At 35.1% G+C, this 25,394-nt stretch overlaps 3 protein-coding genes across 3 annotated transcripts; 2 read left to right on the forward strand and 1 right to left on the reverse strand.

Moving 5' to 3' along the window:
- The first annotated feature begins 1,102 nt into the window (after positions 1-1,102).
- Positions 1,103-6,307, forward strand: LOC133291075 (UDP-glycosyltransferase 79B30-like). The gene is made up of 2 exons (XM_061489256.1): positions 1,103-1,122; positions 4,918-6,307. Exon 2 carries the CDS (start codon positions 4,934-4,936, stop codon positions 6,305-6,307), a length of 1,374 nt encoding a protein of 457 aa, XP_061345240.1. The 5' UTR covers positions 1,103-1,122; positions 4,918-4,933.
- Positions 6,308-10,263: 3,956 nt separating this feature from the next.
- LOC133291099 (transcription factor VOZ1-like) lies at positions 10,264-14,318 on the reverse strand. Its single transcript, XM_061489287.1, has 5 exons — positions 14,108-14,318; positions 13,556-13,779; positions 13,280-13,438; positions 11,105-11,717; positions 10,264-10,920 (listed from the first exon to the last, which is right to left on the reverse strand). The coding sequence occupies exons 2-5, from the start codon at positions 13,775-13,777 to the stop codon at positions 10,466-10,468; spliced, it is 1,449 nt and encodes a 482-aa protein (XP_061345271.1). The 5' UTR covers positions 13,778-13,779; positions 14,108-14,318; the 3' UTR covers positions 10,264-10,465.
- Positions 14,319-17,487: 3,169 nt separating this feature from the next.
- LOC133291126 (uncharacterized) lies at positions 17,488-21,658 on the forward strand. The gene is made up of 4 exons (XM_061489323.1): positions 17,488-17,780; positions 18,071-18,205; positions 20,950-21,036; positions 21,265-21,658. Exons 1-4 carry the CDS (start codon positions 17,649-17,651, stop codon positions 21,421-21,423), a joined length of 513 nt encoding a protein of 170 aa, XP_061345307.1. The 5' UTR covers positions 17,488-17,648; the 3' UTR covers positions 21,424-21,658.
- Positions 21,659-25,394: the final 3,736 nt, after the last annotated feature.

Genomic DNA, 25,394 nt, shown 5'->3' on the forward strand with positions numbered 1-25,394 from the left:
CATATATGAATGCAGGGTTTGATACTAGCATTACAGGAGGTCATGCCTGGTGCCCATCACAGGTTTTGTCTGCAGCAGATGTGGAAGAATATCATTAAGCAATGGAAGGACAAAGCCATTAGGGGAATAGAATGGGAGGCTGCATGATGCATTACTGTGCCCCAATTCCAAAGAACTATGCAGAAATTAAAAGACTTGAATGAAGATGCTTAGGCATACCTTCACAAGATTGACTCCTCATGTTGGGTCAACGCCTATTTTAGTCACTGGCCCAAGTGTGACAATATAACCAACAACATGGCTAAGGTGTGGAACGCAAAAATTGTAGGATATAGGTCCAAGCCCATTGTCAGCCTATGTGAAGAACTTAGGTGCTATATCATGAGGAGGATGGCTGCCCATCAAAGAATTCTTGGAACAGTTAGGGGTAAAATTTCCCTAGCACAACAGAAGAAGCTGAATCAATTGAAGGTCTTAAGCAATTCCTGGACCCCAACATAGACAGGGAATTTGGAGCAAGATCTATACGAAGTGACTGGAAAGGGTGAAAGGGTTGGAGTCAATTTAACCTATAAGACTTTGCATGTAAAGTGTGGCATCTCACTGGATTGCCATGTGAGCATGCAATTGCTCAATATGTCAGAAGAATGAACCAGCAGAGCTTTATGTCCATCAATGAATGACAGTGGATGCTTTGCATGCCACTTATGCACACACCTTGAACCCTGTCAACTCTGATCAGTATTGGCCTGCATCAACGGAGCCTAAACCCATTCCTCCACCACTCAAAAGGCCAATTGGCCGTCCCAAAAAGCTTAGGAAGAAGGAACAAAGTGAGGAGCATGACAGCAAAACCAAAAAATTAAAAAGGACATATGCTGCAAAATGTGCTAAATGTGGACAGCCTGGTCACTATGCAAAGACCTGTAAGGGACCAGCTGCAAGCAAGAAAGGGAAGAGAGCAGCACCACCTTCAAATCCAGTTAATGTCAACATACCATCAAGACCTGAAGAGGAGCTCCCTCTGAGTCAAGGAGGACCTTATGTGATATCAAGACAGTCCCAGGCAGCTGAGGAATCCATTAGGGGAAACAGCCCACCACCTACTGCCCCACCACCACCAGAACAATTGTCAACTGAAACTGTCAATGCAACAAGCAGTGGCACAAAGAGCAAGCTAATGGCCTTCATGACCACACCTGGGTTTAGGCCACAAAGGTCAGCGTGAATGAAGTTGATCAGTTGTAGGTCCAGTGTTTTTTGTATAGGGGTTCAGTGTTTTTTGTATAGGAAACACTGCTAAATTTGGCCATTTTTTTGAATTGTATGCAAGTTCAGTTGTAACCCTATATTTTTTGGTATTTAAGGCCTTTAGGTGAAGTACCTGTCTTTTTGATTCCCAATATGTCTCTGTATGAGTTTATTGTGAATCAAAAAAAAAAATTTGTGGAAAAAGTTTGAAGGATGGTTTTTTGTATAGGCAGGCCTGTAATTATGCAACCTTACCGTGGAAACTTTTTGAAGGATTGTAAATGTCTACATGGAAACTTTGTCAATTGAAGCTTCGAAATGTTTATGGTGCTATGTCATGAATTACAATGAAGCTTCGAAATGTTTATGGTTGGTGTTTGCTGGTTTCAGTTACATATGTGGTCCACATTTTGCTGCAATATGTGCATTCCATTGCTGCAATGTGCTGTGTTACTGGCAATACCTTTTAGCACTAAACAGCTCATGCCCATTTTTCAAGTTTCAGGGACCAATTAGGGCCCCGATATGAATTGTCAGGGACCAATTTGGGCCTCGACATAAAATGTCAGGAACCAATATGTCCTTTTTGGTTATTCTGTTACAACAATTTTTGGATTTAGGGATACATATCTCATCACATTGTGGTTTGTGATACAATGCAGCAAACTAGAACATTAATTCAATGCCCAAGTATGCAGTATACCATACTACAACAAAATTAGCATTGAGTTGGCATTGGATGCACATATATATGATGCTATCAGATATAAAGGAATACATTGAAAGCTTCTTTTTTATTAATCCAGAAATGTATGATGCAAACAGATTCAAACCAACACAGAATAGGCCATATAATACATCCTTCTTCATTAATTTGGATAACAAGATTACTGAGTACTCATTACACTTCATTGAAGGAAAAATACATTGGGGTCACTTGTTTTGACTATTACAACACTAACAAGAAACATACACATGATGATCACACCTACACAAGCAACACCTAAGACCCTAGCAACCCTATCAACATTCCTAATTTGTTTGTCCATCCTATCTAACTCCTCCACCATCTTCAGGTATAGATCATTCATCTTTCTTTCCTGCTCATGAACCTTCATTTCTTGCTCACTAATCTTCACATCTTGCTCTCTAATCATCATGTCCACATACTTCAACTTGAAATTAATTTCAGCAACATCCAACTCCACATTGTGAATTCTTGCATCTTCCAGCTCCATCCGTTCATTACAGATGTCATCTACCCATATAAAAAAATCACAAAACGGCTTCTTCTCCTGCCAAAATAACAAACCACGATTAGCAACTGTTTCAACTTAATAGAGGGGCAAATTACACATGTATACCTTGAAATTAAGGCACCCAAGGAAAGCCCTGTTTGGGTTTCTCTCAGTTTTGGAGGTATACACAATACTTTGTCTCCCACATTTGCACCTACGACTGGCGGTCCTTGTCAGTGTTCTTCCCCCTATTGAAGCACTCCCACTTGATCCCCCCATGCCAGAAGAAAGACTCATCTTCTTCTATGCCCCAACAAATCCGGTAGAGGTCTTCTACTGTCGTTGATTTTCAGTCATCAACGTCCGGATGTATAGTTTGGGGGATTTTTCTGTTTAGGGTTCATTTGAGCAATTTGGGGATTTTTGTGTTTAGGGTTGATTTCAGCAATTTAGGGGATTTTTTTGATTAGGGTTCAGTGTGAGCAATTTTTCTATTTAGATGCATGTCATTCACAAAACCTCGTCGTCTCTACTTCCACGGTGTACCACGTCCAAGCCGCGTCAGTAAACTAACATGGGCACCGTTAGTTGGGCCGTTTGGGGGGAGTTAACAGAAGGATCAAAGTGGCTCTTTTTTTGTTATTTCAGGGACCAATTTATGCCTTCTTTGTTGCTAGGGATTGAAATGTGCCTCGTGAAAATTGCCAGGGACGAAAAGAGGTATTTACTCTTGAAAAAATAAATATTTATAGGTCAGATCAAGAGAAAGGCAAGTGAACTAATTTTTTTGCACACCCTTAGTTTTGGAACGATAGATGGGTTCCCCAGGTTGATAACTTCCTTGCCGTAGCTACTGGACCTGTTCCTGAGGAAGTGTGGTCTTGGAACGTCTACATATATATGAGTCCCCATGGTTGCTGGAATTGGATCCTGTTTCAACATCTTCTACCAGTCCATATAGTTAGGTAGTTAACCTCATTGCTGGTCTAACTCCCCTGCTGCATATCGAAGGGGAGGATAGAGTCATTTGGAGTGGCTCGACGGATGATTCCTTTTCTGTGACAGATGCGGTTCAGAGTCTCAGCAACAATCGTCAACCTAATAGATCCTTTTGGAACTTAGCTTGGTCGTGGAATGGTCCACATAGGATTCAAGTTTTTCTCTGGCTTCTTCACAGCAAACTTCTGACCAATGATATGTGCAACTGCGATTTTCCCTAGATGCAATCAATTTATGGAGAACAACCTTCACATGACTAGAGACTGTATTTGGGCGAGAAGGGTGTGGGAGTTCGTTATTGATTTGGAAGAACAGGCTACTTTCTATTCTCTTCCCTGGGACAAATGGATGGAGAAGAATCTTAAGAAGAGGTGTGGCTCTCCTTTATGGGACAAGAAGAGAACCCTACCAACGAGGGTTGGCTCAAGTGGTAAGGTACTTGGGTTCGTTTAAGCAATGACTCGAGTTCGAGATCTTGTGTATGCAGAAAATTCTCGCTATGAGACTCACTCAATCACCTACCAATGCTAGGTAACCTACTCGGGTCGGATTGGACATAGTCAGGGCGAAGCAATGAGTGGAGCAATCCAAAAAAAGAAAGAAGAGAACCCTATTTGGTACAAGGTGTTGGTGTATTTGGCAAGATCAAAATAACTCCATATTTAATGGTACGTAGCCCAATCCTACCAAGTAAGGATTGATTAGCCTCTAGTGTTACTCACCAAGCTTGGGAGTTGGAAATCCTGGAAAGCCCTCCTTTGGAGAGCAGAAGCCTTACTATGAGGGATCTAATGGGGGCTGCTACCCCTAGATTGATCCGTAACTAACTTTTCTTTTTTTTTTTTTTTTTTTTATCTTTCTTGTATCCTCCAAAATATAAAAGGGGTGATTAGAATAAAAATGGTAAAGAATAGCATATGGATCTTATCTTTCGTGTAACACCCAAAAACTTAAGTTATTACTCGAGGTTATCTATAGAGGTAACGAGAATTGAACTCGTGATTACTTAGTCACGGAGACTTTAATACCGTGTAAAAAATCAATTCAAACTAAAAACTTAAATTGTTAAATTAGATTTCATTAATGATTTTTAATATTATATTTTTCTAACAATAGGAAATTAGAAGTTTTGATGACTATTATTATTATTATTAAGATGAAAATGAACAAAAAATGAATTTCATTTTTTTTTGTATTATTTCAATTTTTTTTTTAAAGAAATTTGACAATGGTTAATAAGCCGATTAATCTTTGTGAGGTTAATTTTAGAACAACCACCCGAGTCAAAGGATCTCCTGTAATGTCGCCTGTTCTTGATATATAAGCAACACATATATCAAAGTAGCTCTTCACTTCATCTTCTTTGGTTTAATCATCCTCTTCATTTTTATTTTTTGCTGTTGTTGCATACAAAGGTTATGGATTCACATTCTTTACACATAGCAATGTATCCATGGTTTGCCATGGGTCACCAAACTGCATTTCTCCACCTGTGTAACAAGTTAGCCAAAAGAGGCCACAAAATCTCATTCTTCACACCCAAAAGAGCACAAGCCAAGTTAGAGCCATTCAATCTCCGTCCAAATCTCATCACCTTTGTCCCCATAACTGTTCCTCATGTTGATGGCCTTCCCCTTAATGCAGAAACCACTGCAGATGTACCTTACCCTTTACAACCCCATATCATGACAGCCATGGATCTAACCAAACATGACATAGAAACTCATCTTTCAAACCTTAAACCAGACATTGTTTTTTATGATTTCACACATTGGATGCCATCACTGACCAAGAGTTTAGGTATCAAGGCTATTCATTATTGTACTGCTAGTTCTGTTATGGTAGGTTACACTCTTACCCCATCAAGATATTTTCAAGGAGAAAACTTAACAGAAAAAGACCTTATGGAACCTCCCTCAGGGTACCCTGATTCATCTATCAAGCTTCATGCACATGAAGCACGTGTCTTTGCTGCTAAAAGGAAAGATGTGTTTGGAGGTAATGTTCTTTTCTATGATCGCCAATATATTGCAATAAGTGAAGCGGATGCTTTGGGATACAGAACTTGTAGAGAGATTGAAGGGCCTTATCTTGATTACATAGAAAAAGAGTTTAAGAAGCCTGTGATTGCTTCAGGACCAGTTATTCTAGAGCCACCAAGTACTAGTTTGGAAGAGAAATGGACTTCATGGCTTGGAAGCTTCAAACCAAACTCAGTTATTTACTGTTGTTTTGGAAGTGAATGCACTTTGCAGCCAAATCAGTTTCAAGAATTGTTGCTTGGTCTTGAGCTTACTGGCATGCCATTCTTAGCAGCTTTGAAACCCCCCTTTGGGTTTGGTTCTGTTGAAGAAGCATTGCCTGAGGGGTTTGGAGAGAGGGTTCAAGGAAGAGGGATTGTGCATGGTGGATGGGTTCTGCAGCAATTGATTTTGGAACACCCTTCTGTTGGGTGCTTCATTACACATTGTGGATCAGGTTCTTTGTCAGAGGCATTGGTGAATAAGTGTCAATTGGTTTTGTGTCCAAATGTTGGTGACCAGATTCTCAATGCAAGGATGATGGGAAACAACTTGCAAGTTGGGGTTGAAGTGGTGAAAGGTGAAGATGGAATGTTCACAAAGGACAGTGTCTGCAAAGCTGTGAGCATTGTGATGGATGATGAGAATGAAACCAGCAGAAAAGTCAGAGAAAACCATAGTAAAATCAGAGATATGTTGCTCAACAAAGATTTAGAGTCCTCTTATATTGACAATTTCTGCAAGAAGCTTCAAGAGATTGTTGAGGAAAAGAATACCAGTACTTTTGGTAGTAATTAATTAATGCTAGTTATTTTTTATGATCACCAAATATAATGAGTCTCTATTTGCTTTGTCTCCTTTTTATATATATGGGATGTACTGTATGTCATAGATATGGTCATGCGCATAAGGTGCATGAATTGCATTGTTTTTTATAATGTGGTCATTACTCATTACTGAGTTCTTCAAGCTGGAGCCTAAAATTTCAATTCAACTAGTTCTTATGTGTTGGATTTTCTTATATATTGAAATATTAGAGTCAAAGGCTTCAAATGCATACGCACATAATTTAAGTAATGTTAAGTCTTTTTGGCAAGACGGGAAGTCTGGAACAGTAGTGAAATTATTATTTTTTGTAATTGAAAAATCATATATATAAATCTGGAAAACATTTTCTTTGTAATATATAAAGATAAGGCTGTGTATAAGAATTACTTTTACCCCCACCCTCGCTAGTGAAGATTTAACGGGGGAGTATTCTTTTTTTTTTTTAAGTCCTTTTGCCATATGTGCAAGTAATAGTACTGAACTTGTGAACTTTGATCTTTTGGGTTATAATTGTGTCACCTCCAAGCTAACCCAAAGAAGAGGAAATGGCACGTCCAAAGAAGGAATAGGTACAGGAATGGACAAAAATAAATATGTAAGTAGAACGTGAAGACCTGCACCTACATTTCCATCTAAAACTCACTCAGATATACAAAGCCTCGTACTCCTAATCTTCCAGGACCATTAATTTCTTTTTTATTTAAGTATTGAAAAGTTGAGAGGAGGATCATAGGTACTAGGTAGTTTTTTTCTTTTTTTCTTTTTTAAGAATATGGTTTGTAGGGTCCAACCAGTGGCGGACCTAGATGGTCACTACTGTCCGCAATTGCGTACACGAACTTTCAAATTTTTTTTTTTTTTAAGTATAGTAGTAAAGCATGATTAGGTTTCCCTGTATTAATCAAGTAGTGTTACTATCTGTCAATGTTATTATCAATTAATTTTATAGTTAGATTACGTGGATCCAACGGTTATATTTATTTTCATCTTTGTATGATTATGATCCCTCATATTTAAACTAAAAACTTTAAATATGGTTATCATAACCGTACAAAGATAGAAATAAATATTACCGTACAATGAAAAATATGATCACTACTTGGTTGTTACAATATCCTATCTCTTAATACATTTAAAATTTTCTTTAAATTTTTTTCATGAATATCACTAAATGTGCAGACATAAATTACATCTTCTTGGTCCGCCACTAGGTCCAACACATTTTATATTTGAATTAATTCAAATGTATCCAACAACAATTAGTAAGTACCAAAAGTTCAGTAATAAGTACCAAAAAAAAAATAAGTTTAACCTTTTCCTTATTAATAATATATAATTATAATATTAAAATTAAATTTATTTATTTTAGTTTTTTTCTTTCTCCAGAAATCACGTGAGGTGATACGTGCTTTTCTCATTGGGCGGTTGCACCCAATATTCAATATCGCTTTCGCACCAAAAGTTTTCTCCACCTCGAGCATGCACGAGCAACGCGATGCATACAGTTGGTATACTATTTTATTAGATGGAGAGAGATCGGAAAATGGGGGGAAAAAAAAGTATCAATTTTTTATTTTAAATTTGGATTAATCTTTAATATTGTTAGCAAACTCTATCTATAAATTGGCTCTTTCATACTCCTTAAAACATGTTATAAACTCCTTCATTTCTCGTCTCAAGCCTAACTACATCCAATTTCGGGGTTCGCATAGGCATTGTTGCAGCACAATTCTCAACATAGATGTCGTGAATAGATTATGTTTATTTTTAATATAATTTATTTTATTCATTCACAGATAAACAATTATAAAATTAAGAAAATCATACTCTTACGTTGCATGAGATTATTTCTCATGTTACTCTCACTTCAAAAAATATGTCTTTCTTTTTTCTCTTTTTAAAAATTAATGAGACCCACTTTATTTGTCTCTTAACATGAGAAAACTTCTTTACGCATTACATGAGAGAAGTAATCTCCATGAAATTAATGACAAAACTAGAAGAAAAAAATAATCATTTTAATTGTTTATAATTGATCTATCAATAAGTAAATGGAATTTTTTAAATCATTTTTTCCCTTGAATTTATAATTCTTTTCTTGTTAATAGAGCAATAAAAGTAAGGACAAGCCTTGACAGAGTAAAATTGCTTAAAATCAATCCTCACTCCATTCCTTGCTAAGTCAGAATTGTTCAATCTATCAAAAATAAAAGAAAATAAAAATTGTTCATTTATTGTGAGATTTAGATCTTTTTAACTGAATACTCCACTTTTAGAAAATAAAATATAAAACTATAACCGATGGAAAAAAAAAAAAAAGCACAATAGTTGCCCATCCGATTATAGGTATTCAGAGGTTAACCATGTAACTTTATTTTTCCCATCGTATTAGTATTTTTTTAGTTTTCAAATATTTATTAAGGGTTCACTTTTTTTGCAGTTGCTGTGGATAACTTATCTGCAGTAAGCCCAATACGACGTCGTTTTGGATGAAAATCATGGTGTTTAAAATTTTAATTTATTTCAGGATTATAATAGTCTTTATATCTATAATTTTTTAAAATTTCAATACCAAAACAACGTCGTTTTGGAAATAAATACAGATAAGTTATCTGCATTAACTGCAGAAACATTTTTTTCCATTTATTAATTACTGTCATATTTGATGAATTCATAAACTAATGTTTTAATCAAACTGTTTTACTTTCAAATAATATATATATAGGCAGGATCTTTTGATACCAGTGTCAAATTTAAAGTTTGACACCTCATCTAAGAACCGTTGGATAAAAAAGGATTAACGACTCTGATTTGTAAGCATGTGACACCATTGATCTTTTTTGATATAACGGTTCTTAGATGATGTGTCAAACTTCAAATTTGACACCAATGTCAAAGGATCCTACCTCATATATATATATATTCTGAAGTGAACCAAATGCACCACTATAAACCAAACTGTTTTAATCAAATTCTGCACTGAATTGATTTCTTCATTTTAAATGATTTTGTTGATTGCTATCATGAACTCATTGATAACAGCAGCAAGAACACCAATTCTACTCCAACAAATAGTAGCAACAACGACACGTTTTTATTCAAACTCAAACTCATCTGAATAGTCAATTTTATTCATGTTTGCTTTTGTATGTATAACATTAACAATAACATAAGATGACAACATGCCCTCCTAATGTGACTGTAAATATTTACCACTGAATTTATCGAAATTTTGGTCTTTTTTTATAGTTGATTTGTTAATCACAATACCATAGACAAATAAAAGGGCAGAAGTCAACAATAGTTCACTGGAAGAGGAGGGGGCAAAACAAACAGAATGATAGAAAATGTGAAGATTGTTCTCTTGGACACATTGTCCACCAAAATAGTATTTCTACAGGAGTTGCAGGTAAAATAATGCACAAGACTAGAAACTAAGAGCAGTGATGTCTCATTCAACTGAAGGCAAAATGCATGCATATTTTATCTATGCAGAAATTCTATTTTGTACTGGTATTGCCAATAAAACTAATCCAGCCATTAGCGAACTTGTACCAACCAACCAACTCTATAAATCAATTTGAAACTATGTGGTCTAGCATGGTAGCTATTTTCTTGATATGACACTTGATGGAAAGATATCGAGAAAAGAAGGACTTATATATGGTGTTTATTAATAGTTTATTTATTGATCTTGAGACGATAAGGTTCCATGAAAGGTTTTATGATGGGTTCTTGAGAAGGAAAAAGTACCACCAAAGTATGTGGAGGCAATCCAGCATATGTATGATGGTGTTAACGGTGTTGTTGATGTTGATTTGGGTGATAGCCAACATAGGAAACTCCTACAATCCATCAAAAAACATGCAGAACCTTCCTTACAGAATAGATCTAACGTTTAATCTATGTTGCACATAATGAGTTTCTAATCAGCAGACTCCATACAATACTAATATCCAAAAGTGGAATAACAATAAAGTAAGCACACAAGAATTTTAGCACCTACAACAAGAAACTGTTGTTACCTTGTCCAGGGAATTTAGAAATTTCTACATGCTGTGAACCACCATCCTCAAATATGTACAAGTTGGTTAGTAATTTGGCAAAATCACCCCACGGAGTATTCATTTAATTTTCAGGAGATCCAACATTCTCAGACTTGGGGTTTGTTTTTACCTGAACAGGATGTCCATCATCTGATGATGGAACAGCAGCAGTTAGCTTTCCCATCTTGTTCTGTAAATCAGTAAGAGATTCCCTAGTCACTTTTCCTTTAGGACTTTTCTTTTTATCCACAAGCTTTAATTCTAGTTTGTATAATGCGCAACCATCATGGTTATTGATCTCATACTCATACAAATGCCACTCAAGATAACTAAGAGGCTGGGGGTCCATGTAATAGGACCTCTTTTGTCCCCCATGTTCCTTCATCACTTGCTTCCTTGATTCATGCCAACCACGTCCACTGTAATCAGGAAGTGATCTCTGTTTTCTATTTCCACTTTCAAATGCCCTTCTAGGCTTGTCAAAGAAGAGCCACTCCCTAATAGTCTCTCCCTCAAGAAAAGAAAGATCAAATAACTCTGCAACAGAAAAAAAGCTAACAATTCAAACCTAAAAAAATAGATAAAAAGTAATAAGCATGGATAGACCAATTTCTTCTGCAACACATTTGATAGACAAGCCTGTTACTAGAACTTGCAAGCTTAAATGAATATAATTAAATAGCAAGATACAAAAAAAGTAATAAACTTCTTGCATACTCACCTGGAGCATTCCAAGGGGATTTAGTTGAAGCAGCGCCTTCACATTTAGGGATACCCACTTCCTTTCCCTTTGTCTTTGCAAGAACAGCAGCAAACAAAGGATCGTCTTTTACACCAATGCCCCCGGGTCGCAAAATCGGATTCATGCCAGGAAGACCCTCATTATTTGCCAAAAGCTCATGACAACTACTGCAGTAGTCCTGGCACCATTCTAACCCTTGAGCAGGTCTGAAACAGTCCCATAGTGCACATTTTGGGGCTAAAAAAGCAGAAGGTGGAGGGCAGATACTTGGAAGAATGTTAGGTATACCATTATCTCCACAGTTCATGGTGTCATCTCCAAAAAATTGGCTACAATCAAAGCCTTCTTCAAAACTAAATTGAGTTGACTCTGCGTTTTTTATTTCTGCGTTGTGCCCAAGGTCCTGGTATAAATTAAATTGACCAATCAAATCAGAGTTGTGACCTACTGTGTTGTGATCCAAGCCTTGATTTAAACTGAATGGATGATAATGCAACTGAGTTATATCTGAGTTATTAAAAGCGTTGTTGTACAGAGTTGAAGCAGAGCCTCCAAAAGTATGATCTAGTGGTTGATTATCATCAAAACACTTCTGCAAGGTACCAAGCGCCAATTATTATCTCTTAAAGAAAAGCAAGGAAACAAAAGATTAGTTAGTAAAGCACAAAATATGATTAAACAGATTAAAATATCCTGTTCATAAATATTCTCTTTCTTTATACATCGTGCATTAGTTTTTTTTAAAAATTACAAAAAGAAGATTCATTGTAAAAATACTCCTGTTTTAAGAACAACCAACCACTAAAGTGGTTAATCAAGTCCAAGGTTGTTGAATCGCAATAACGTGTATATTTTTTTTATTGATAATCGTGAATCGTATCGAATCATAAGTTTCACAAAAATAATGAAAAATGATTTAAAAATATATAATATCATATAAATTCAAATTGCAAAAAAATCAAAATAAATAGTGACTTTCTCGTTTTTGAATTCAAATAAAAAATCTAATTGGATTGGATTGTTGTTTCAATTTTCAAATTTGAAATCCCAAATCTGGGGTTGAATTTCGAATAGCAAATTGCGATACGATATACGATACGATACTGAATCGCACGATTCTGCAATTAATGGTTTGATACATGACCAGTTCCAATACAGGTAGTCAATTTATATCGCTCAGCTTCCGTATCATATTGTATACGTACTTCGGATCGTGCAATACCAACAACTATGATCAAGTCAATAAGTGGTTAGATATTAACGATTCTGAACATTTTGTTAACCAGTGGAGTTGTTAATTGTTCCTAAAACAGAAAAAAATTTACAACGAATTCTTTTAATGTAATTTTTTCAAAAAAACTAATGAAGGTATGTCACCACTTTTTCCTGCCATTAGTGCCCTAATCGCCATAACTGGCATGGCAAAAACCAAGACACCATTAACATCCGATGGCGTTATGGTGGAATCCCATAATGCCATAGTCCCATGGCTGCATGGCACCACCATGGGTCATGGCTACTATTTCACAACACTGATCTTAGCCAACAGGTTTGCCTGAATAAACTAAAAGATCACACACCACACAGGCATTAATAGTCTTCCCTTATGCTTTTACTTTATTTATAACTTTAAAATCCTCATTGATGTTTAATTGTTCCCCATCTAGCACCAAGAAAAAATAAGCTCTAGAACGGTTGAAGCCATCAGATATGCACACAAAAGGAAAGTTGACAAACAATAAAATGGAAAAATAAAAGCACCCAAACAATACAAAGTCAATGATTTTGATAGAGGTAATGAATCATGTCCTGTTTTGGTATGATATAACTAAGTCCAAAAGAGTTAAAACATAAGATCCTTCGATTTTTAGTCCTCTAAATGCACACTTGGCAAAGACAAGCTTCAACTAACCTTGCAAAGTTCTCCATATGGTTGGTGCCATTCAACAAAAATCTTAATCATATTAACAAAGCACATACTGTACATTATATTCTTCATCTTTAACTGTTAGAAGTTATATTAAAAGCATACAACCGCAAACGGAAACCATAATAAATGGAAATAGGTAAAGTTTTGTTTCAAATTAAGAACCAGGCAAGGCAACATATCACAGATACAAAAAGGACTCTCCTGAGCTAGTGAAAGAAACTTACCTCCTGAAAAAATGCATAATTGTTATCATCAATTTTATTTTGATGGTGCTCAGTCTTCGATGGCGCAAGTTTTGTTAAAGGACTAGTTGCATCATCTTTCTCCTCAATTACATGCAAAAGTTGGGCTAGTTCCCCAGTGAACGAATCAAGGCTTCCATCCTATAGAATGGCAGCATATATTACAATGACATTCAATTTTTTTTTTGTTTATTTTTTAAATGGAAAAAAAATGCAAAGATAATATAATCAGCTATGTCTGAGAATTCAAAAACAAACAGCTAAGGAATTGGCTGGAGACTCTAGTTCCGCTTTCCACTCCCGAAGCAACTGATGCATCTGCTCCTCAAAGATCACAATGTCATTAGCCCTGCTTTCCTTTCTAGCAGACTGAAGATTGGTGAAAATCCCTTGAATTTTATCAACCAGGTGCTTTTCCTTCTCCTTCATGGATTGGTGAGAAGAAGATCCAAATTTGCCCTTGGAATTTTCTTTCATCATACCTTTTATTGAAGCAATGTTACAAAAAGTTCCATGAATTAAAATAGACCAAGACATCTAGCCACAAAGGCTCATGTAACAACAGAAAATGGTTATAACATGGTTAATGATAGTGATCAACTACAACCTACAACAAAACTCTTTAGCAAAAATAGTCATTCACATTCCACCAAAATTAGAAAAAAAAAAAAAGTGTCACAAGCTGAAATTGCAATTACCCTTTTTCACATTGATGGACCCAAGTAAGATAGCACCATCCCAGTTCATCAAGTTTGGGGATTTCTACATGGATATTGAATTTACAGAAGAATCAGGTGATGGGTAATTTACCTTTAGCTTGGAATTGGAGAAAGGAGGCAATGGCGTTGAAAACGACGACGCAGAAAGCGGAACTCTAACTGGGGTGTTCGGATCAGCTTAGACGAAAGAGAAGTGATGTATTGAGATGGAACCCCTCAATCCTGCAGATTATTACTACCCATGATGTGGTGATTCGTTCAAGCTTGAAACTTGAATTAGACGCAACAATTTTTGGTGTGTACTTCAGATACCTCGCTTTTCCTTACCCTTTTGCTTTCTATTTTTATTTTGGGTTAGCTTTTCTACGGTAAACGTAAACGTAGATAATTTATTCAACTCAAAACGATGTTATTTTGAGGCGAAAATCAAGATATTTTTGTAATTATAATTTATTTTAAGATTATTATAGTCTTTTTTATTATAATTTTTTAATCTTTCAACTTAAAACTACGTCGATTTGGGAGCGAATGTAGATAACTTATCTACGTTCACTTTAGAAACATTAAAACCTTTTATTTTTATTGTTTTTAGATTTATAGTGGATAATATAACAATCAATTAGTGTTATTATCAATTAATTTCACTATTAAATCGAGTACGTTGATCTGATAGTTATATTTATTTTCGCCTTAGAATGGTTATGATTTCCCATATTTAATATTTAATATTTATTTTTCCTTTGACGAAAATAAATATAACTGTTGGATCAACATAATCGATCTAATAATGAAATTGATTGATAATAACATTGATAATGACATTAATTGATTGTCATTATTCTTCCTTGTATTTAGAAGTTTGTAAATTTTTTGTACCATAGATAAATGTAAATTTTGATTAAAATATGTAATTTTAGTCTCTACAGTTTTTTTATGAAAAAAATTTGTCATTTTAAATGATTATGTCATTTTAAGAGAGAGATAGACACAAAAAAATATTTTTTATTTAAAATTTAAATTAAAAAAAAACCATTCATTTTCTCTCTCATGATTTTCATTTCTTGTGTCTATCTCTCTCTTAAAATGACATAACTTATGTTATTTAATATGACAAACACCAAACCCTTTTTTATATATATATTGATACTTATATTTATTGCTACATAAATGTTTTCTTATTATTTATGTCTAAGTTATTATATTTTACATTCATATAGATTTTTACTTTCAGAATTTTTCTATACTATTTTTTTATAATTTTTTTGGTACATAATTATTTGTATAATTTTTAATCGTTATAGTATTGATTTTATTTTTTAAAATAATTTTTTTTTTCATTATTAATGTATTAATACCTAAATTTTAAAATCCACAAGAATGAAACTGTAAGATTGATATCCAAAAATGTGAACTATAAAATATAAGAACTAGTTATTTATTCTATCCTTAAAGATTTTATAATTTTGAAAATTTTAGAAGGTGCATTGGATTAGGATTTTAAAAGACTTTTTTGAGATAAATTTTTTTTATAGATTTTAAACGACTATTTAGAATTAGAGGACACTGCAATTAAGGGTGAAAGTGGATTGGGTTGGGCCGAGTTTTGTCCCGAAAAGCCCAAGTCTGTGTCAAAAAATTTCAATTTGGCCTGGCCCGAGCCTAGTATGAGTCTAACTGTTAGCCTGGCTTGATCCGTTTATATATAAAAAAAATGGCCAGACTTGTCCCGTTAGTCTGTTAATTTTTAATTTACAAGCATAACCATGAATCAACTTTACAAAATACTCAAATTATGTTGCTAAAACGAAAATCACAATTTCAACGTTCAAACAGAACCATGAATCACAACAAAACTCATCACAATCTGCATTTAAGTCACTTTCAAAAGCAAAATGCCCAAACTAGATAACATATATTTCATTAGATCCAATTAACAAATCTATACTACGTAAATTAAAATAACTATATAAATCCAACAAACACATCATGATACTTGTAGTAGCCAAAAATTTCTCTTCATATTTTTCCCCCTACAAATAGGGGTGTTAACGAGCCGAGCTTTGGTCTTAACGGGCCGAGCCTGTGTTCAAATGTGTCAGACTGGCCTTAGCCTGTTACCTGTTACGAATATAATATAAGCCGGTGGCCTGGCTCATTTAGGGTGAGATTGTGAAAGAGACATCCTATTTATATTTCTAACTAAAAAGTCTCATGAAATCTACACAAATAGAAAATCTATTAAAATCATCATATTTTTGAATACTACAAAATTATTTTTCCTTTATTTAAAATTCTGATTGAATACCAACGGATTTGGACGGATTCTAAATTAATATTTTAAAATCCTAATCGAGTACTACGTGACTTTTTTTCAATCCTTTAAAATCTTAATTGTATATCAATAGATTTTTTTATCAAAAAACAATCCATTAAAATCATTTGAAATCTCAATCCAATAAACCTCCTTAAATTGGTTCTTTTCCATTAGAAACACATTTAATGGTAAGCTAAAATCAAGAACTCATTCAAAAATTCATGAAATTTTGTCCTTATAGTTAAAAAACATAAAATTAATAAGGTCCCAAAATTCAATTTACAGGTAAGACTCTGAAGCACGGACATGCTTCTTAAAAAAAAAATTCGTGTCGGACACGTGTCCAACACGGACACACTCGGACACGCGTCCGACACGTGGTCAATATTTTAGGAAACATGGTCAATTCTCTGAAACGCTCCGACACGTTTTCCTGACACGCAGTCAATTTTTTCGGACACGTAATCAACGCTCGAACACGTTTTTTTAGTCTTAATTTTATTTTATTAACTAAAAATAAAAAATATATTTATAAATTAACTTTTTTCTGTTATGAAATTTGACATGAAAAATTAACAAGGTACGAAATATTATTTTTGTTTATATTTATGTTATGAAATTTGAATATTTGATTGGTTATATGACTTGTTATGGACTGTTATATCTATTAAATATAAATTATATTATATATATTAAAATTATTATTTATATCAAAACGTGTCTCAACGTGTCGAAATATGCCATTTTTTATAATTAACGTGTCGGCGTGTCGTGTCGTGTCCTGTGTCAGTGTCCGTGCATCATAGGGTAAGAGTTTCTAACATTATTAAAAAAATTCAAATTATAAAATTAAATTTTATAAAATTTAACAATCAAATATCAATTTTTTTTAAATAATATAGGAACTTACTTATGTTATATATTGAATAAATTTATAATTTAGAACCAAAAAAAAAAATCACTTATGCTCCTTTAATTTTTGTAAATTTTTCTCTATAAAAATTGATCATATGAAGTTGTCTACTTGAATGTTGCATGTCCGACATAACCGGTTTACCGATATCCGGTCCGGTCCGAGCCGGTTTTTGTGCAAGGACATAAACCGTTGGTAACACGCTTGTCGGGGATACCAGACCATGATCTTGTTGAGCAAGAAAGATGTGCATCGATCACACGCACACATAAAAGTATCACAGTTGCTTTACTATTAAGTTCGTAGTTATTGAATTCAAAAACAAAACAAAAGAACAAATTGGGGGTTGTTGTGTTCTTTCTCCACAATTTTGAAAAAGTTAGTGTGGGGGTTGAGAGAGAAATAATGGTGGTGCTTCCAGTACTGAAGCTTGGAACACTGGCTTTGAAAACTGCGTGCAAACCCATTGCTAATAGGCTCAAGAAGGAAGCTGGGTACCATCCAAAGTTCCGTAATTTCATCATCAGCATTGCTCAGGTAAGCTTCTCTTCTTTCTACTTCAAGGGGAATTCACAGTGTTGTGTTTGATGTTGGAACAAATCTTTCATTACTCTCGTGTCGCATGTGCACCCCATCAATAAGAGCATGACACATTAGCCTAAAGAAAGATAAAAAGAAGAAGATAATTTTAATATTATAATTATGTATTCTCTCCTATTCAATGAATATATTAGATTTTTCTGTGATCTCGGGACAATAAGAGTCGTTATCTGAATGTGAAGTATGAGTTATAGCAATACGTGATTCATTGTGTTTGTGTGTGACAGGCCAATCATAGGCTTACAACAAGAGTGCAGAGACGCATTTATGGTCATGCAACTAATGTTGAAATCCGACCTATGAATGAGGACAAGGCTGTCCAAGCTGCTGCTGATCTTCTTGGGGAGCTCTTTGTCTTCACTGTAATTAAAAACTCTTCTACTTGTTTCTTATTCTTTGTTCATGAAATGCCATCTACCTGTTTGTGTGTTTTACTGTGCTGATGCTGTTTATTGATTGAAGAGCTGTGACTGGGATACTGATGGTTAGTTAAAGTCATGCTAAGTTCGTTTATAATCATCACAGTATCTCACTGTTATTCGATATATATAATGTACAAGTTCTCAATCCCAGAAGTGTGCATTGGTCTTTCTGCGAGATGAAAAGGCCATCCTTATACTTGGTGAAATAGGGAAAATGCTCATCTAAAGTGAGTTTGTTTCTGAGTGAGGAAGTAAGGGTGTATCAATTTCAGTATATTAAGACTTAGACCATGATGCACTTTGAATTAAATCAATGGTGGATACACCCTTGCTCCCTTTAGAGAAGCCTTGTTCGGTGAAATTAATATTTTGTCCTGAACTTGAGTAAATGACAGACATATTTCTCACTAAATTTCGGAGTTGTCAAGGATCTTCACACCCTCTCGACCCCAGCTATCAGTTTGTTTTGTTAGGACAATATTAAAATGTTATGCTGATGCAATAATGCGCTTTGGAGTGTGGACCTAGCCATGGTCCAATATAGCACTCTTAAAACAATATGATAGTATACCTCCTCCGCAATGTAGCCAAAAGTGTCTTTCTGTTTTTTTCTTTTCTTTTCTTTTGTTAAAATCAAAATTTTCATCTGCTTAAGTTTTTGCTTTGATTAAAGGGAATGACCTTCTAGCAGGAAGACCTCCTAAGAAGACCCATAAAACTGTACAAGTTCTAAAAACAAAACCATGGAGTTATTGATGAAAATGTGATGTGTCTGAGTCTTGATCAAAATCAACTTCCTCATCAGTTAATCTAGCTAATCTCCCACTAAACTTCAATACCAATTTACTTGGTATGACCTTTTTTCCCTAACAACTCTTAGTTTTGATTTTGCAGAGAATGAAAAAAATTCTTGTACCTTCTCCTAACAACTTAAGCTTTTGGTGTAGTTAGTTCATGACATAATATTGGAACCTCTATGATCATGTGATCTAGAGTTTCTTATTGTCTTCCATTCTTCTAAATAACAGTTAAATTTCAACACGAGGTAAGGTGATCTTGTGCATTATCCATGCTTTAAACCCAAAGGTTTCTTGTATAATGGGTCATGTTAGATACAAAACCATTCATGTGCCTTCACCCAATAGCTTAAGCTTTTGGGATAGTTGGTTCATATGAAGCACCGATACGGCGTTTTCGATACGTTCTCGATGATACAGGATGTCGATTACCATACAATTTGTGTCCGATACGTTGGAAAAATTTTTAAGGAGTATCGGTGCTTCATAGCATGACAATGATATTACTTTTTGTCAAGAACCAATTCTTCAAAAGCTTAAGCTAATTTGGTGGAGGCTCAGAAATGGGTTATATATATCTAACTTATGAAATACTATTAATTCTCATCTTTTAATTGAATAAGAGTCATGGGGTCATTTCACAATTTTAGTAATGCTTTGTTCAATATTGAAGAACCTTGAGAACTACTTGAATACGTACAAATGACAAGAAAGTGACATAAACTCTTAGATCATTATTTGGCATTTTTTCCACCAAAAAAGAAATTTTGCATGACGTATATGCTATGTATAAATCTTTGTAGAAACAGAGCAGCAATCATTTTGTATCCATATTTTCTCTGCACGTTTGTTTTCATGGTGAGAGAAGAATGTCCAGTTCATTTAACTCGGCTTTGATCTAACTAGGGATAAGATAGTCCATCCTCCTTAATTTATAATCTCTTTCTGCTTATTTTGTTTTTTACAAGGAATGCAATTGATGATAATCATATATGGCAGGAAAAGCTATCCTTCCTTAAATATGTGCATATAGTATTGGGAACTGGGTTAATAGATTCAGATTGCAGAGACTCCTTATATCAATATTTTGTTGAGAAGGTTTGAGCTTCGTCAATAATTAAATGGCCTTGCAATGCATATGCCCGGTTGTACTTTTATTAGAGCGTGCTTCTTGTTTGCCTCTATGGAACTAAACTAAGGCCTGGTTAGTTCTAGGATGTTTTAAAGGAGTGCTTATGGACTTTGCAATTATCTCCATGAAAGTACTTAAGCTTATGTACCAAGAGCTTCTAAGCTCCTCTTGTGATCATGTTTTAGCAGTGCATAAGAGCTCTTGTAATCTTGTTTAGGCTAGGTCCTCAATGGGCTTCCCTTGTCTAGCAAAAAAGAAGAAAAAGATTTAAACCAGATCATAAGATTTAAGTTATATTTTTTGAGGAGGTAAAAAATGTTTTCTGTCCATCAAAGTTGTGGCAATTTCAAAAAAGATGTATGGGCTTTATAATATATTAACCAGGAAATATCTGCTTGGACGGTACGTTTAGGAATCGTGTCTATAACACTAATATATGTCTTATGACGTGTGAATTTGATTGGCTCTTTATACTATTTTACTTTTTGTGTTATTTTAAACTGAATATTGTTCATATATATAAAGAGTGCTTTCTATAATTTGTAGAATGGCCTGTTCTTCTACTTGTCAAATTGGATATCCATATGATCTTTGGTTGATATGTTTAAATCCATTTTGTTTTCAGTCCTTGGTTAATAGGTAATAGCATACAAAGAATTTTTCATTTGTACCATCTATCAAGATTTCTGCCGGCATCAAATAGTCTTCCTAATAACTAATAAGATTTATTATAAATTTAATTTCGCTCTATTTAGGTTGCAGGAGCTGCTGTCATCTTTGAGGTACAAAGAAGTTCTAAATCGGAAGCAAGAAAGGAAGAACTACGTAAACAGGAGATACAGGTTGTCTTTTGGCCTCTCTCTCCATTGTGGATTATCTGTTGTAAGAGTAGATTATAGAGGGATTTTAATGCAGCACGGCAAAAGTTGGTCTTTTTGTATCTTTTTATTTTCTCTGAATGCTATGAATGGTGGAGGTTTAAAAATAATTTGGAGGGGAGGAAGCAGTTGTGGGGGGCCAAAAATATTGTGAATCTCAAATATGTGCTCACTTTTTTTGTTACTTTGCAGGCAATAAAAACAAGGAATGAAGAGTTAGCAAGAGAACTTGAACTTCTTTCACAAAAGCTTGAAGAACTAGAACAACTAGCTAGAGGACGAGGACTTGCTGGCATTCTTAACTTTAAGCAGACTCATGCCAGTGAAGATAGAAAATCAAAACCCAATTGATTGTTGCAATTGTTAAGCATTGACAACAGATTTTGATAAGTTTTAGTTAAATTCATTAGAACCATAGCGCTTTTGTTTTGGAAAGAAATGTAATTGATAATAAAAATGCAAAGAGGGACTTATATTTAGATGGGGTAAAATCGCAGATGTAAAAGCAAGTTATCAGATGTGTTGAGGAGCATTTAGGATTAGTCATACACCCAACCTCGTAAGAAAAAATAAAAAGAAAGCAAATCTGTAGGACACGTATTTATCAATTATCGTTGTGTTCTTATTAACTTTTCTTTCTGAAGACAAATTCTGCTAGCTAATTACAGTTTTCAAGCCATTGGATAATCTATTTGTCCAAAAATTTGTTTTCTGTCAATCATTTGCTACTACTGTTCACACACCTATTGGTAATCATAAGTTTTATCTGTAATTTTGTGATAATTGTGTGACATTCTGTAAAACAAATCAGATATAAGTCTAGTTTCCTTGCCTTTACAACCTTTATCTTTTGAGTTGGCAGCCCATTGTGACATCATTATTTTTAAAGTGGAAGATTTTGTTGGAATAGATTTCGTGATTTTAATACCTCTGTATTTGGGAAGACTTTTATCTCCTCAAAAAACATAACACCAATCTGTTCCTGTTTGATCGTTAACCACCAAGCCTACTCGGGTATCACCCTCCCTACCGAGGTATCACCCTCCCTACCTGGGTAGCCTGTATTAGGGAGGGTGATATCCGTGTATATTTCTTGAATCTGGAAAAATGCTTGAATTATTTACCTGGGTGAATGTCGCGGGTAGGGTTTTTATATAACCCAACAGCCCCCATTTGGAAAACCCACAAAGGGGTACTCGGGTAGAGCTGTTGGAGGTGTGTAATAGCGCGATTCTAACACCAAATCTTGTTGAAATTCTTCGTTTTTGTGGTATCAGTTCGCGCACGTTACATTGTGGTGGACTGGGACCTCAGGTGGTTCTGGTGCCTTCTTCCAGTACCAGGTACCCGCTCTGCTCTGCAAGATCCCACACTGCTTCAGGAGCCGCTCACCAAATATAGCATTCTAGCCTGTGGCTGTCTTCATGGTCTCTGTTGCCATAGGCACACCAAATCTATGCAGAATCTTCTGCACCAGGAATGCAAAAGGCAATTCAGCCTTCTTTGACTTGGCAGCCTTCCACATCAGTATGCATATATAATGCCTCCAGTTCACCTGTTGATGGTGAAGGAGGGCCCACTAGATAACAAAGTCTCCTTTCAGCACCTTCGAGTGATAATGCGGGCGCAGGAAAATAATGTGTGTGACCACAAAATGAAGAATGCGAGCAGACACCGACAAGTTGCTCACAGGATAATGAGCAAATTGTCCGGCCTCAGCATCTGCCCTCCTGGTCTCTGTAACAATGGCCTCCCGGTCATAATCACCAAATATATGATGGCTGTCTCCATTATATAGTGTTGTACCTGCGACACCATCAAAATCGAACCCAAGTAGCTCTGTCCAGATAGGAGCAGTCATGATGATATCAATCCCGCAGACACGGGAAGTCAACTCGCCATGCACACAGCCAAGGTTCTGGTAGAATGTTCTCACCATAACCTCCGAGTATGGGCACCACATCTCCGCAAGCACAATCAAATGTGTCTCCTCAAGAAGCGGCACAATGTCGAAACGCTCCAGGTTGAAGAAGGCTGAATCCAGTGATTTCGGCTCGCAAATCTTTCGGCTCATGAATGACTTCACAAACCTCTCATGTGCAACTATGTCATCCTCAAACAAATATCCGAACGGCAAGTCCGGAGCCTGATGCATAGCAGCCTGGGGCTGAGAGGATGACGACCCATCGTGTCGACGCTTGGTCCTCCTCTCGATATCCCCCACCGGCATCTTTGAAACGTGTCTAGAAGCCATTGTGTCACACTATTAAACTGAAAAAATAAAGCCAAAATCAGAAATCAGAAACATTAAATTTAGGGTTAGGGTTAGGGTTAGAGTTAGTAATTTTAAAAATTAATCGGTCATAATCAAATGTTTAGCCATGCAAACTACAAAAACGCAATAATTTTCGGATAACAACTGACAAACATATCAAAATTAGAAACCAATTTATAAAAAGGAAAAAAAATGAACCTTGAATGGATTTCAATCGGTAGAAGGCAACAATGTAACGTGCGCAAACTGATGACCACAAAAACGAAGAATTTCAACAAGATTTGGTGTTAGAATCGCGCTATTACACACCTCCAGCAGCTCTACCCGGGTACCCCTTTGTGGGTTTTCCAAATGGGGGCTGCTGGGTTATATAAAAACCCTACCTGCGACATTTACCTGGGTACCACCCTCCCTACTCAGGTAAATAATTCAAGCGTTTTCTCAGATTCAAGAAATATACCCGGGTATCACCCTGCCTACCCAGGTAGGTCAAAAATTTCAAAAAATACACGGATAGGAAGTACCCGGGTAGGTTTGGTGGTCAACGGTCAAACAGGGGAAGATTGGTGTTATGTTTTTTAAGGAGGTTAAATTTTCGAAATAGTTTAAAATGAAGGTCAACTTGATAATTATTAATTAAGGGTTATAGTGGTCAAAAAGCCTGTATTAGGCTGTCTTATAATTTTTTTGAATTTTAAATATAAAACATAAATATATAATATATATATATATATATATATATATATATATATATATATATATATATATATTCGGGTCTATTAGTATTAGCTATCAACCAGAAAGAAAACATAATGGAGAAAATATGTGCATATTCCATTTATCTAAAAGAAAGGATGCAAACATGTATATATACAAGGAAAGAGTCATAATAGAAAGGTGCATATCCGCACTAGAGGCCTAACAAAAAAGTGCATATCAACACTAGAGGCCTAACAGAAAAGTTCACATCAGCGAGAGAATATTTAGTGATTCTGGCACATGTGTGCTGGGAAGAGAGGGAGTGAGAGAGAAATAGAAGAGAGAGAGGAGAGAGGAAAGAGAAAAGATGAGAGAAAAGGAGAAGCAAGAGGGACTACCCAATATTTTTTCCACATCAGCACTACTAACAGAAAAATATAATCAGCATTGAAAAAATAGTTACAACCAAAATAACAGTGAGCTAAAAAAATATAAAGTATATATTAATAGCCCCACTCAAGATGGAGAGTGGATGTTCAGAACTCCCATCTTAGATACCAAAGCTGAAAATTTAGAGGGAAGCTGGGGTTTAGGGCTGATTTGGATGATTTTTTTTAGTCAAAAGTTACATTTTTTTCAAAAAAAAAGCACTTCTATTGTAAAGTGCATTTGGATGCTTTGCTTTTAAATAAAGCAAGAGTCAAAACAAAAGCCAAAAATCTACTTTTTTCAGAAGCTAAAAATTTGAGCAGAAGCTAAAAATTTGAGCTTCTAAAAAAAGCAAAAGTCAAAAGCCAATTTTTTTTTTCAAAATTTTTTTCTTTTTAAAATCTAAATAGTTTACACTTTTTGTAAAAAGCACTTTTAAAATAAGCAGGGCATAAAAGTAGCTTTTTTTAGAAGGCCATCCAAACACACTCTTAGTAAGAAGATCAACAAGTTGTTTGGAGAAGGGAATGGGAAATGTCTTCTTGTGGCCTTTATGAATGTGCTCACGAATAATATGTCAGTCAATCTCTATGTGTTTTATACGCTCGTGAAACACTGGATTTGCTGTTATATGAAGAGCAGACTGATTGTCACAAAAAGAGATTAGAAGACCTGGGTGAAAAACATGAAGATCCTTAAACAAAGAAAATAACCACAATAATTCACAGGTAACATTGTCCATTGATCGGTACTCTGCTTCAATAGATGACTTGGACACGATACTTTGTGTTTTGGATTTCCAGAATATCATAGAATCACCAATAAAGAAATGAAAACTAGATATTGAATGACAACTATTAGGGAAGCCAGCCCAATTAGAGTCATAAAAAGCATTAATCTGTACAACAGATGATTAAGA

Source organism: Gastrolobium bilobum, unplaced genomic scaffold (assembly GCF_033153095.1).
Source record: "Gastrolobium bilobum isolate Gb01-03AN ecotype WA unplaced genomic scaffold, APGP_CSIRO_Gbil_v1 utg829, whole genome shotgun sequence".
Lineage (NCBI taxonomy): Eukaryota > Viridiplantae > Streptophyta > Magnoliopsida > Fabales > Fabaceae > Gastrolobium > Gastrolobium bilobum.